At 31.4% G+C, this 14812-nt stretch overlaps 1 protein-coding gene across 2 annotated transcripts in view; it reads right to left on the reverse strand.

The window, feature by feature from the left end:
• LOC111054698 (sodium- and chloride-dependent glycine transporter 1) overlaps positions 1 to 14812 on the reverse strand; it is a 162662-nt gene that overhangs the window by 98993 nt on the left and 48857 nt on the right. For both annotated transcript variants that reach the window (XR_005571856.1, XM_039433158.1), the window contains exon 3: positions 7809 to 8160. Coding sequence is in view for 1 of the 2 variants with exons in the window: in XM_039433158.1 (XP_039289092.1) it covers positions 7809 to 8160 (352 nt within the window). In the remaining variant the exon portion in view is untranslated. The remainder of the gene's footprint in view (positions 1 to 7808; positions 8161 to 14812) is intronic.

Below are 14812 nucleotides of genomic sequence, written 5' to 3' on the forward strand. Positions count from 1 at the left end.
GATCTGTGCAACCGCCATACATATATGAAACTTCAGAGTTTGCGGGAGTGTGATTCATTGTGTCAAATATGATAAATGCTAATTAAAAAAGTGATAAAATAATAAGCGAAAATGCTTAAAAAAGAGACACAAACCGGGACTTACAGTGAAACAGTGATGTGCAAAGTGTTTGGATACTCAAAGACAAGGTATTTATACTTAAGTTTTTTATAATGCTCTAGCGCCCCCAATGTTTAGTTTTAATTCTTGACTAGTTTACAGACTGTGACTTATTTTCCAACCGGCTTAAATACATAATATATTCTTGACTAGAAAGTAATAGCAGTTTAGGCTTATAAAATATAATCTCTCTCTATAAACATATATTTTTTACAGTAACGATAATATAAAATTTTCTTTAAAACATATAATTTCTCTTTATTTAAAGCTATTGATTCCCCAAAAGTAATACAAATTTTACTTCGCCTGTTTTCCTCAATACTCGTATAAGTTATCTATAATTTTCAATATGATTATTGACTTAATTTCAAATAATTATTCAATGAGCTCGGCTCTCATCATCAGTCCACGTTGGTACAGCATGTTTTATGTCACGTTATTCTTTATATTTAAATAACGATTAGCCTCCTGCTTGGCATCAGTCGGTAGAGCATGAAAATTTGATATAATTATATAATTAGGTCGTGGTTTTTTAATAGGATTCAGTCTCATAAAAATCTTTCTAGGCCTAGGTATGGGCTTCCCCTATAACTCTTGTAATTCATTAAAAATAAATATATATAAATATGATACTTATACTATAGTGTTGAGGAATTAAAATAAATTGCACACCATAAACATTTTGATACATATATTAAACAAATAATGCAAAAAATAGATCGAGGCAAAAATATATAAAGAGCGATAAAAATAATATAAATAAAAATAGAACAATAATTTAAATCAGTAAAATATCACAGGCTAAACTTTATATTCTAGATTTATGGCACGAATCATTACCATGTGCCTTTATCTTAAAATCATATACATCCTTTTGCATGTAGCTGCGATATGCACTTGCTAATACTTGTCGATTTGGACAATTCAATTAAAAATAGGTTCTTTAAGATCAACTAGATAAATTAGCCACTAATAATCCAAATATATATATTAAATTCTCTAATACTTAGTAGATTTCTTTGTATTGAATATATATTCTATCTCAGGGTGCAAGATTCGGCACCTGACGGAATAGGTAGAGCAATTCATCTAGTGAATTAGAGCTATAACAAACTATCGCAAATTATATTGCAAAAATTAAAGATCATATGAATGTGTTTTGATAGCCTAGATTTTATACTTCTTTGATCCAATGGAAATTTTCTGAAATGTATTGATCTATTTTTTCCTTCAATAAAATACCTTTAATACTAATTTTACTTGCGCAAGTATTTTTCTTATTAAATTCTTAATTTATAATAAAAACCCTTTCGACGAGCTAGCTTTAATCATTAGATAGATTCGAAGCACTAGGGCGCCCATCACTAATTCAATATTTATCACTCACGTGTCGAAAATCTTCTTATAAGCCGCCGATGTCGATCCAACTCCTGGTGGTCCTGGAATATGGTAGCCGGAATCGTCTCTTCCAAGGGGTACAAAATTATTTGAAATTGAAAATGACTTCTGCTTTACAAGAGCATCACAAAGTCCTTTAAGAAATTTAATAATTTGATCTAACTTTAACTTTTACAATTTATTAGCAAGGTATTACGCTCTAAAATATTTAGGGTCCTCTCATGGTGGCATTTGACTGGCGAGTGCTGGTTCTCCTTTCTCAATTTTACAAATCTTACTTCCGACTTTCAAATTAACATAAAATTTGAATATCTTAGTCCTCCGCCATTTAGGTTCACATAGATCGTACAAAAAATATCAAATTATTACTTAGGTTGTGCGTTTAATAATTTCTTTGCCTTCGAGCCATATCGATAACATAGACTATACAATATTTTAACATAAATCCAGAACATTTATATAAATATATAGAAATATTTTTGAATTGGCCTACAGTTGCCGCCTATTAACTGCCGTTGTGCTATTGGTGCATGCAAATTTGATTCAGTATTCATGCGCCTGGTACCTCCTATTTCCTGAATACACTTAATTATTTTTATTAGGTTTTTTACTTATGCTCTCTACATGCTAGCTAATATTCTATACACTAATATTTGTTTCATGCTACCTAATAGTTAGCCACGTGATCATGTGTTCTTTCACATTGCATACTGTTTTGTTGCAATAGAGCTCTGCCAAGGGGTTTTGGTCAGATTCTACGTTGCTCGATTTGATCGATCTCTAGGTCGCCGATCCCTGAATGCATATACCTAACCTCAATCTTCAAAATATTTTATATAATAATATATTTACTAGCAACAAATTCCTTCAAATCCTTTTTAGGTTTTTGTACCGTTTAGCCAGAACAAGCTGATGCTATCTAATCTTAATTATTATCTATTTGGCGATATTAGCCAGTTACTTTATTTCAGACCTATTACTATTTCGGTTAGGGATTTTTATCTACCCAGATTCCGATATTTTACAAACTTAATTACATCAAAATTAATCGAAAGATAACAAGATTGTTATTATAAATGCAATGATAAACACACTATTTTGTCATTTGAACATCGTCATGAACTGAATTATCTGATAGAATAAACTATTTTGTTCACCCACTGACTGTAGTATCTACTTTCGGTTTTTCTTGACAAAATAATGTGGCAATACATTCGGAATAAATCAAGAAACTATCATCTGCAATAATAAATATGATAGCAAAATAATTATGAGTAGTTGTTGCTGAATAACAATCAAGTCCAAAACTACTGTACATATTTTGAGTGAACTGATATAATTTGGGTAGAAGAGAAATTTCAATTATTGATGAATATATCTTGTTTTATAAGCCCACAGCGTTATGCACTGTTTGGTTTGTTCATATTATTTGTCACTGCCTTATTTAATACTCTATAGCCTACATAGCAATCAACTTCATCAGTAATATGTTTTAAGATTGAAGCAATAAATGATTATGAGATCAAATGTGATACAGTAAATACAATAGGCTACCTGATACATGTATTTTTTATTTTGAGTGAATGGATTTTGGCAATAGAATTTGAAAAAGTTCAATATAAAAAAAACATTATCCTATTTATGTTAGAGACATTAAATTACTATCAAGTGTGAACTAAATTATTGGAATTACAAAAAAATTCAAATAATCATAGTATCTATTATTGAATGATACAGTAATAAGCTCCAAAAGAGTTATGAAATTGTATCAAGTAAATGTATAGTAAAGAAAAGTAAAACAAAAATGGTGTTTATGAAGATGTTTATCAAGTGTTTATGGTGTTTATCAAGTATTGATAATAATTTCTATATTTATCTAAATTATCTCTTGTATTTCATTGCAAAAACAACTATGCTATCTGAAAATATTAAGTACCCATTCATTTAGTCATTAGAACATGATCCTTGACATACATAATGCCTATTATGTTTTGGAAAATAATTTTGTTTCATCATGTATAATGAGGATGGGATAGTTCATGGGAGATTCATAGGTCTCATAAATTTACAAATTCATGATTAATTGATTTCTGAAAGCTAATATTATTTTAGATATAAGTTTACACACTCATTCAAATCATATCCCTTATCCAGTTATTATACTGTGTTTTGTACAATGTGTTATATTTTATTACAAAGTAGATTAATTATTTTTTTAGATGTTCAAGTATTGATAATAATTTCTATATTTATCTAAATTATCTCTTGTATTTCATTGCAAAAACAACTATGCTATCTGAAAATATTAAGTACCCATTCATTTAGTCATTAGAACATGATCCTTGACATACATAATGCCTATTATGTTTTGGAAAATAATTTTGTTTCATCATGTATAATGAGGATGGGATAGTTCATGGGAGATTCATAGGTCTCATAAATTTACAAATTCATGATTAATTGATTTCTGAAAGCTAATATTATTTTAGATATAAGTTTACACACTCATTCAAATCATATCCCTTATCCAGTTATTATACTGTGTTTTGTACAATGTGTTATATTTTATTACAAAGTAGATTAATTATTTTTTTAGATGTTCAAGTATTGATAATAATTTCTATATTATCTAAATTATCTCTTGTATTTCATTGCAAAAACAACTATGCTATCTGAAAATATTAAGTACCCATTCATTTAGTCATTAGAACATGATCCTTGACATACATAATGCCTATTATGTTTTGGAAAATAATTTTGTTTCATCATGTATAATGAGGATGGATAGTTCATGGGAGATTCATAGGTCTCATAAATTTACAAATTCATGATTAATTGATTTCTGAAAGCTAATATTATTTTAGATATAAGTTTACACACTCATTCAAATCATATCCCTTATCCAGTTATTATACTGTGTTTTGTACAATGTGTTATATTTTATTACAAAGTAGATTAATTATTTTTTTAGATGTTCAAGTATTGATAATAATTTCTATATTTATCTAAATTATCTCTTGTATTTCATTGCAAAAACAACTATGCCATCTGAAAATATTAAGTACCCATTCATTTAATCATTAGAACATGATCCTTGACATACAGAATGAAAGAACATAGTTCCTATCACCTTTGAAATATTTACTCAATGTACAAGTACCATGCAATATGTGATGGCTTGAACTGAATTCAACCCACATAATCAGGATATGGGTACCCTTATTCCATCGAGTTGGAAATTAGGACTTCATCAGAGAGGATGGAATCTTGATTGAGCTACAGGAATTGAGAGCAATGTTTTTAATGAGTATTCGTTTGTTTAAAATGTTCGACAGGGAAATATCTTCTACTCAATTATTAGAAGAATAATGGGACATGATTTGAAGTCATAGCTTAGTTGTCAACCTCTGCTTCTCAAGTATTACGAGTACCTATTTGTTTAACAATACATTGGGTACAGTAATTTATAATAACAATCTTCTGCGAATTATCAAATTATAATTGATTTTTTTTCAATAATGAGCATATCTAGAAGAAGGAATAAACAATGGAAGAGCTTTCAATGTTGAAACATTGAAACATTCAACAAAATTGAGTTTTTGAAATTTAGAAATTCATATTGTGCAGCCTTCTCTTCATGATAAATCATTTTTTCCATTTCCATCAACAAGAATAGAGTTTTACAATGCAATCTGGAGAAGAAACTAATAGAATAGCGTTTTATAGCATGAAGAAGTGCCACTCACTCTTAATTGCTCGCTGGTGAGTTTTTGAATTAAATAACATATAAATTTTATATATATTATATATATATATATATATATATATATATATACTACTGTTGCTAGTAAAAGTTAGAATTTTTACTGCAAAGCTTAATAAATAAAGAAATTCAGATATACCTAAAGGTGGAATAATAAAGACAATATAAAAATCTTGAAGTACCCTTTATTTTTTAAAAAACTTTAAAATAGTTCAACAACTAGTTTCGACCCTAACTTAGGTCATTTTCAAGTTGAAATGACATTTCAATTTATTTTTAAATAAAGAGTACTTCAAGATTTTTTTTATTCATTTAGAAAGTAGGCCATGTGAGTCAAGTGTTTTTACCTAAAGGTGAATTGACAGTTTTCTTTGCTTGTTGTTCCGCTTGCTGAATGGGTTCTGCCTGTCGTATTTATAATCATCATCTCTGAATAAATATTTGCTATTTATATTGTCATTCATTCAATAAATTTGATGCAATTATGTAGTAAATTATATATTTTGTAGTATTTTCTGTGGTAAATGGAATTATTTTTTTCTGGAAGACGAATTTAATTAAAAAAAAACACTTTTTTATCATAGTAAATTCTGTACCACAGTTTCCTGACATTATTCTACGCAAATCCTGTTCCATGACATAGCCAGATACAGATAGACGGCAAGTTATTTGAAACTATGATTGGAAAGGTTCTGTGATTTAGCAATAATATATTGAGAAATTGAATTGTTCAAATGCTAATGAATATAAAAATAGCATAGTTCGCTATCTCTTGATCATATTCTTGATCGGATGAAACGTTTTCCAATTCACCAAAATACACTACAGTCACTGCACTATAGCTTCGCCACAACACAGAGAGCCAAGTGAATACAAACTTGTGAGTAGTACCAATAATTAATTGTACTATAATTTTTAATATTTTTTTTTAGCTAGCTATAAACACAGAATACAAATATAGCAGATCTATATATTATAGAAGATTTCTATGCTATAAGGCTGTGCAAAGGCTAAAAATAAGCTTTCTACTGGTGATATTTTTCAAAGTTTTTCGATTTGTATATTGCATCATGCTATCAAAATGGGAAAGTTTTTTTCAGAAAAACCTTTTTTTCCTATCATTACTTTTTGAGATATGAGCGCCCAAAGTTTAAATTTTTGGAACAGAGCATCTAAAATTCGGTAAGAGATTTTTGAGGATACATTTTTCATGGTATTGTTGATTGAATAAAGCAAAAATTTTCTAAAAATACCAATTTTTGAGAAAGTTATTCAATTTACTGAAAATGACCAAAAATAACTCAACTAAATTTTTTTCCCTGACAAAACATTTCTTTTTGATAGCTTGATGATATACAAATCGAAAAACTTTGAAAAATATCACCAGTAGAAAGTTTATTTTTAGCCTTTGCACAGCCTTAAGTCGGCTCCTCTTAACTCCCCTTATTAAACTATCGCCCGGCTAGTAGGGCCTCGAAGTTATAATTCAAGAACTTGAAGATGCGGATCATTCATGTGAAAATAGTTTACAGTAACCCAAATATCAAGGGCTACTGTTAGTGATAAAAATGAAACTGATATACATAGTAACTCTTTTTAAAATACAACCCTGTTCATCAAATTATTATTGTGTATCTCAATTTCAAAACTTTTCATAATCTATTCAAAGAAATGTGTTGTGTTTCAAAAAATGAAATATGTTTTTGAAAAGGGTACTATATATTAGTTTCATTTTTATTACTGAAAGTAGTCCTTTATATTTGTATTAATGTATGTCACATGAATGGTCAGCATCTTCAACTAGTCCAATATTATTCACTTCGATTCGAGAGTTCACTAGCCGGACAATAGTTATTTACTAAGGGAAGTTTAGGGGAGCAGACCAGAACAGCTAGCTAGTAGGCTACCATAGGTAGTACCGTAGACTAACTAAACAGATAGATCTGTGGTAGATCTATAGTGAGGTCCACGTTATACTGGCAGTGTTTGATTAGCAATGGTATTGCTATCCTTGTCTATCATTCAACAAAGCGGATAGCGCTATCTATTTCTCGCTTTGCTGTGTTGCCAGATCTTCTGTTAACAATGTAGAAATAATAATTATTCAACAAAATATTTCATCTTAATTATGAAATTATTGAATTTTCTTGCTCAATAAAATATAATTGATTAGTTTAAACGAGAATTAACAGTCAATATCACATCAATAAACCTGTCTCAGCTACCGTCTATAGAAGACATTGACAAGACAGAGGATCGGCAACGTTGTTCTATCTTTCTCCACTGCCATTATAACGTGGACCTCACTATGGTTGGATCTGTGGACCTATGGTTATAGGTACTGGATGTTACTCACTTGGCCCTCTGCTGTGTTGTATTATGAACAATAATACAGTATAATATACTAGTAATAGAAAATTTTGTGTTGATACTAATTGAATATTTATTGACAAATCTACAAATGTTGTTGTAGTTGTTGTTGACTGACCATCGGCGGCGCAGACGGCTGGTGAGGATCCAGCAGCCGAAAATGACGGACGCGTCGCATCGACACACGCAGCCAATCGGCGGTCGGACTAGAGCTGCGAACTGCATCGGGCACCGCAGCTGCATCCAACACTGCAGCCGCATCCTGCGAAGATGCACTCGGACTGCACTTGGCCGCTGCATCGCTCATCACGGCGGTCGCGCTCGCACTGGAAGACCGTCTTCTGGAGGCGCTTTCTGCCACCCCCACTGCCGCCTCCATGCTCGCACTGCGCCTGTGCACGCCTCCCACCGCCCCCGGCGGCTCGTCGTTTGTCACTGCGGCTGTGACGTCATTACGGCCTTCCTGACACCTGCAAATTCATGACATTTGATACATCAGTTTGCGGGCAAATTGTGTTTTCACAACAAACATTGTTATAGTCGAAGTTTTGTTGAATGGATAATTTTAGCAGTAGTCCTCTACACCTCTAAACGCTACTGATTGATTCAAAAACTTCGAATGAAATCATTCACATTATTTTGTTGTGGGCAGAAGCTTACTGATTATTGTTAGCTATTATCAATTTTATATGTTTATTATTGTTAATTAAAGAATATACAACTTTGATTGCATTATTATAGAAGCTATTAAACTTTTTGTGTAGTTGAGAAGTTGTTATTGTGGTAATTATTCATATTGAATGAAAAAGACTAAGAAATTGTCAAAAACCACAGATTTATTAATACTTAGAAAGACCGGTTTCGGTTATTACACCATTGTCAATCTCTGGTAAACTGGTTATCAGAGATTGACAATGGTGTAATAACCGAAACCGGGGTTTCTAAGTATCAATAAATCTGTGGTTTTTCATAATTTCTTAGTCTTTTTCATTCAATATGAAGCTATTGAAATTTAAAAGCACAATAATAATTTAGAAAAGTATTTTGTGATTTTTAAGAAAGTTATTATATACCTTCAATGCTCTTTACATGCTGTCAATCATTTGAATTTATTTATTACTGAATTTTGTTTATTTAATATTTTTATACAGTGACCTCCTGAGAAAGGAGTATAAGGATACGTCAAATCGTTACTAAAATTTAGTTTCTTCAATTTAACTAATGAATAGCTAGAATTGGAGTTGATTGTCTTAACTTGTGAAGAATTTCATTACTCTTTCAAATTCAAATTTATCAAAAAACACACAAAATAACAACAACATACAACGATCAAAGTATGAACAAAGTACAAAAATATCAAGCACAAAGTAATAGGCTTCGTGGTAGGGTGAGCTTAAACAGAGGAGGATTTTTAGCGCTTCCAACAATAATTATACTAGGAAATTTTTCTATCCTTGAGAGTATAATGGAATGAATCAGGGAACGTGGAGGAAATTTAGGTATGCCAGGATGGGGTGAAAGTATTATTGAATGGGAAAAACCATAGAACCAGAACTTTATTTATATGTTTTGCTGAAAAGAATCAAAGTACGGGTACATAGTAATAATGATCTATCATCAATGCAAAATAATTATTGAAATATCTTGAAAATATAATTTATCTTAATCCATTTCTAACAACACAAGATATAGGCCTAAAAGCAAATTATCTGGTTGAAACAAAATAATTATGTACAGTATAATGTGATCTTGAGAGCTTAATTCAATAGGAGAAGAGAGAATTATTGAAAAATACTGTGAATTTACTATACTAAGAATGATGCAAGAACTCAAGAGTGGAGAAATTGATGCAAGGACTCTTGAAGCTCACGATCCAATGGTATGTCAGTGACTTTTAGCAAGAAGGAGAGTACGTCGTAAGATGAATTATGAATGAACGAAGGTTATCAATCCTGAAGGAATATCTGAAGAATGAATGACTTGATTGTACCATTGTAGCCTGTATTTTTTTTTGTATAATATTAAGTATTTAATATATAAATTGTAATATAAGATAATATGTATTATTGTAACATAAAATAATATATAAATATTATTGTAAAATATTTTGTATAATTATATTTATTGAGAATAAATATCTGAAAAAGAATGACTTGATTGTTGACTGTATTCTTTTGTATAATATTCAATTGCGATCAAAGAGACAAATCAGATTTTACTCATTGCCCAAGTTTCTTCTCAATGCATCTCATGATGCATAAAGCTCTCCTTATAACTTCTCAGCATAGAATACGGAGTATTTTGTTTTATCAGCAATTGGTTTCGACAATATAAAACAGTACTGTATTCTCTGATTTTGCATGTTCAATACACAGACAGTTTTTGCAGTAAGTGAAATATCTCACTTACTGAAGAAACACTGTATTGAAACCAATAAGACTATAATCAGTGCAAGTATTATCTATCTATTATTTCTACTTTCAACTAACTTACATGTTTTCAATTTTTAATCTCAATAAAAAAAACATTTAAATGTTCTTTCTTCGACAATATGACCGTACAAGTTATTGGAACCATATTTTCACATCATAGAGCCTTGCATATGGGTAAGCCTATGTCCCTATGTGCCAACAGAATATTAGGCTAAAGTACAGCAACCCAGAATGCATACTTACTTTTTTTAATGAATCCCTATAATTTCATAACGTTTCCTAGACATTAAGTTCAGTATAATCAGATCTCTTGAAGTTTGAGCTATTAAAAGAATACTTTATATTGAAGGTTACTTCACTATAAGGAATTATAGCATCACCAGAAAGATGCCCGACATGCTTTCACGCCATCAAAATAAATTGATTACATTACCCACACAGAACATCATCTTATATTTGACCTTAATCACGTTATAAATGACAGAGTCTAAGCTTACAGTTGTGTAGTGTGTGATGTTGAGGTACTTTTCCATAATGAAAACACAAATTGAGTATAAGCTCTTTCAAAAATTCGGGGTAACATAGATATGATGCATTTACTGTTACACAGCTTCTAAGTTGGTCGAGCATTCGTATACTCTTATAAACATTATCAAAGCACAAACGGGTTTGTAATTTTTTGTAATACTTGTTTTCTGTTATCCAACTTTTGTGATGCAAATTGTGAAAATTCAAATAACAATAAATTGAGCAACACTTTGAACATGGAAATATAAAATAGAAATAATAAAAAAAACTTTGAATAAGGTAATTATTTGAATCAAACATTCGAGGTAACTTCTAGATAATCTTATTCCTAAATCAGGCACAATTATTCGCTTATTCACTGATACCCATTGTTTGAAGATTAAAAAAAAATTTATCCGAAAATGGCATTCTTATCATACGCGATATACGGCATAAATTATTTCTTATTATCGTCATCTTCGTTCTTCAGATTATTTACTATAGAATATCGAACATGAGCATAATATCTTTCATTCGACATCCGATCAGGGGAAGCGGCAGAAGCTACCAAAGAAGGTAAAATCAGAGCTGTAAATTACTTTAGTCTGTGTGAAATAAGTTGGGACTTGGCCCTCCATCCGAAGAAATTACAGGGTTGCCAAATCGTGTAAAATTATAACTTTCTCAAATTTCCAATTCAACGTCAGAATTGGATGTAGAATATCATTCCCGATATCCTATTAGTGCTAGAAAAGATCCAGGGTTGAAGGATTAAAAGGAGATTAAAGTTTTGTGATAAAATTGGAAACATCGCGTAGATTTGTTTTTCTTTTGAATATCACTTCTCTCAGAATCATCGAATATCACTTCTCTCAGAATCATTTGAACGTCGTAGCCTACAAACAAATCTACGCGATGTTTCAATTTTATCATAGAAGTTAAATTTCCTTTTAATCCTCCACCCCTGAAACTTTTTTTGCACTACTAAGATATCGGGTATTATAATCTACATCCAATTCTGACGTTGAATTGGAAATTTGAGAAAGTTGCAATTTCACACGAATTGGCAACCTTGTAATTTCTTTGGATGGAGGACCACGTCTCAACTTATTTTACACAGACTATAAATGTTATAATTTTTTCAATAACATTATTTCAATGAAGATTTTGTTTGGGACAATGAAGACTTAGGCTTATTCCAGTGTTCTCAATTTTCATAACGAAGATTTTGGAGTTGAACTTGTTGGCAGATGAATTTATCTCGAAAGGCTATCAAAACATTGTGTTGTCTCGAAACAACAGAAAACTATAATAATTATGAAGGGAAGTAAAGAGGAATGAACCAAGGGTTGATCAGCGGGAGGTTCCTCTAGCGGAGCCTACAGCCGAATTTTACACGTTATTAGTCACACCAGTTCATTTCCTGTGTATTTTTTCCGGAAATGACAGCTTCATAAAGCATGAAATGCAATATGGCTCCGTAGAGTAACAGATTGTTCCTTTGTGCCGCACACTCTCTTTGTTCTATTGTGGAATAGTAATCTGGAGACAGCTGAAGGGGTTATTTAAAGCACGTTCATTATTTCAGAGAAGCATGCTCTTGTCAACACACAAAAAAATATATTCCTTCTCAGAACTGTTCCAGTTCCAGACCAAGCTTTCTTCTGTTATTCTTGAATGAATCTCAAAATAATATTATAAGTGATCGAAAATGGATATGTCAAGATTGTTTTTGAGAAAAAAAGACCTACATAGGTCCAAAATACGATCAAAGCATTAGGGCACCGAAATCCCGCACCAATTATTTCAAGTCGTATTACTCTCCTATTTTTATCCTTTTCCTTCTAACTTGAAATCCCATGTTTTTTCCACTCCTTTCCTGATACGACATCCAGTTTGACGGATGTTGAAAGAGATTTCTAGCTCTGCTTTTCGTTATTTTACTTTACGTTTTTCTACTCCAAATGTTCTATCTGAAGGTTACGGTTCCTTTTGAAGTTTGATGTTTTTATCGGAAGATGGAGGAAATTCATACTTTGGTTGTCCTCTTTGACAACGCATTTCAAGATTAAAAAAGCCAGTGTGACTTTTTCTGCAAAAGTCATTACGTCTAGTAATCATAATTTTCTTTGCTTCCCAGTTTTCCTGAATACTGGGTAGGTCACATCGAAATTATTCTTTGAAACTGCAGTATGATTGGTTAATCTCAGTTCTAATAACGATTGACTTCTATATCCTTACTAGCGATAGATAACCTACATAAATAATCAAGGTCACAAACTATTACATATTATCTTCTCATTATTTAAATCTATGTATTTTCATGTCTGTCAAGAAGCAAGAATAATGCTGCCATGCAGATTTAAATGTATGAAGAATAAATTGTTAATGAACAATTAAAGTAATACCCTTCAAACTAAGCTAATAAAATAAGAAAATTTTGAATTTTAGGTCTACTAATTCACATACGACTTGCCACTATTTCTTTACAATAATTATTGGAACCATGGAGGCAGTGGCTATTCAAAGCCAGAATACCTACTTATTGAAATATTAATATTGGAGAGTTCTGAACCAGTAGCTTGAATTTACTAACGCAAGTATTTAAATACAAAGAATGAGCAAATATTTCTAGAAAGGTATTCAGGTGGAGTCTTGTCACCCCTTACGGAAAGGGTGGGGAAAGGCTCCAACACCTTTTTGTGAGTGTGGCGCTGTGCAAACATAAGACACATTGTAGAAGAGTGCACAAGAACAGCTTATGAGGGCAGGCTGGATGACTTCCCGGTAGCTACACCAGATGCAGTGGCATATTTAAAATCGACTAGATATATGTTTATAAATTTTTAAATTTTCTTTATAATTTTGGATCCACATTTTTTTTTAAACTTGTGACTGAGATGACTTCATTGTTTATATGTGTGACTTATGTTAGATAACATAAAGATTTGTGTCGTAGAGCCATATGCAAAATAAATAAATAACCCCTCACGGACGTATTTTGAGGAGTTAAAAACGAATAGAATACCGTACAAGAGTCAAGATGAATGTATACTCGAAGGGAATATTAGACCATGTTGGTCATTCTCCTATTGCAAATGATCTTTCTCACGCCATATTTAAGTTTTAGAATCACAAGAAAAACATTTTCGAAGACGTGAAAATTAGGATAATTATGTGTTTTTACAAACATGGATTACGAACACCACCGACCAGACAGCAATCAATGAATCATGTTTCAAAAAAACATAGAATAATGAAAGACAGATCATAAACATGGATTTGATAAATTACTGTTCAAAGTCAAGGTTTAATGTTGGAATCATTCTCCACAGCGTCTAGAATAGGAATGACTAAGCAATGGGTATAGCTCTCTTTGTCTGATTCCTTATTGATTGTTCAGATAGTTCACTAAAATTGGAGTTCAAAATGTTTCCCTTGTAAATAAACAGGAAACATACAAATAACTAGCAACTGGAAAACCAGGTAATTTCGTGTTTAGAACTGAATTTACTCAGTGTCTTTTCGATTCCTGTAGAGTAAAACCTGTTACTTGTTGCTTAGATCAGACTTCATTTCTATTTCTTTAATATTTCTAGTTCAGTGGTACCGAAAAATTACAAGGTCATAATTTTCATACTCATTTGTCAACTGAGAACCTGTCCCATGTTTGATGAAAGAAGTAACGTACGTCCTTGTACCTTGAAAGTAGTTTACTTCCGTTAAAGATTTTCATTTTTCACACACTTTTCTGTCTCAATTCAGAATGAATGGGAATCTTTGTCCAAAACAAAACAATGTATGTTTAACCGTATACGTTCTCTGGTTCTATTCAACTCTTATTTAACTGTACAATTCTATTGTTAGAGTCCATTTGTTCCACAAAATATCCGTTTTTCACTTTCATTTTTTGGCATCTAGATTTTCTCAGGATGTAACTACTTTATCTTCAGTAGATGTAGCAATAATTACGAAGAAAGCTCATTGCTACAGCCACAAGGCAACCTACTACAGTTTAATTGATGTTTTTCCAGCTATTCATTTTTTATTTCATCGACAGTGTAATTAAACAACGTTATAGCCCGTAATCAAATTGCTGTAAAATTGTAGTTGAGGTAATTTCATTGCTGTAGTAGTTGAAGCGAGGTGGAGAAATGGAGCGAGAAAGGAAATAGGAGATAAA

Source organism: Nilaparvata lugens, chromosome 7 (assembly GCF_014356525.2).
Source record: "Nilaparvata lugens isolate BPH chromosome 7, ASM1435652v1, whole genome shotgun sequence".
NCBI classification, from domain to species: Eukaryota; Metazoa; Arthropoda; class Insecta; order Hemiptera; family Delphacidae; genus Nilaparvata; species Nilaparvata lugens.